Consider the following 440-nt stretch of genomic DNA (forward strand, 5'->3'; position numbering starts at 1 on the left):
ATATATATATATATATATACATATATATATGTAGGTGCAGGTGTGGCCAGAAGCTTCATGCAGTAGTGATACGATGAAGTAGTTGTATGCTGTCAACTTAATGTGACAGTCCCCTGAAGGGAATAATACTACTGTTGGTTAGACCTAGGAAGCTGCACCGCTTCCTGTCAGCCTTGACACAGTTCCTGTGTCCTTATGTTTACAAGGGGGAGACAAGCACCTCCACCCAGCCAAGCCTGCATCCAGAGACATGTTTTTGAGTCTTTGTTATTTTTCTTAAATGTTTGTTATTTTGTTATTTTTCTTAAACGTTTCTTTGAAGGATCTGTTAGGAATATCAGAAGAGAAAGCAAAGGAATTTGAAAATGTTCTCACTGAAGACAGGTTGGTAGATCGTCCTCTATATCAGTGGTTCTCAATTGGTGGGGGGGGGGATCCAT

At 40.2% G+C, this 440-nt stretch overlaps 1 protein-coding gene across 1 annotated transcript in view; it reads left to right on the forward strand.

The window, feature by feature from the left end:
• Positions 1–440, forward strand: part of LOC106878996 (uncharacterized) — a 20,722-nt gene that overhangs the window by 8,298 nt on the left and 11,984 nt on the right. Inside the window, exon 12 of the mRNA XM_014928377.2 lies at positions 323–384. Coding sequence (XP_014783863.1) covers positions 323–384 — 62 coding nt within the window. The remainder of the gene's footprint in view (positions 1–322; positions 385–440) is intronic.

This window comes from Octopus bimaculoides, chromosome 30, assembly GCF_001194135.2.
Source record: "Octopus bimaculoides isolate UCB-OBI-ISO-001 chromosome 30, ASM119413v2, whole genome shotgun sequence".
Classification (NCBI taxonomy): domain Eukaryota; kingdom Metazoa; phylum Mollusca; class Cephalopoda; order Octopoda; family Octopodidae; genus Octopus; species Octopus bimaculoides.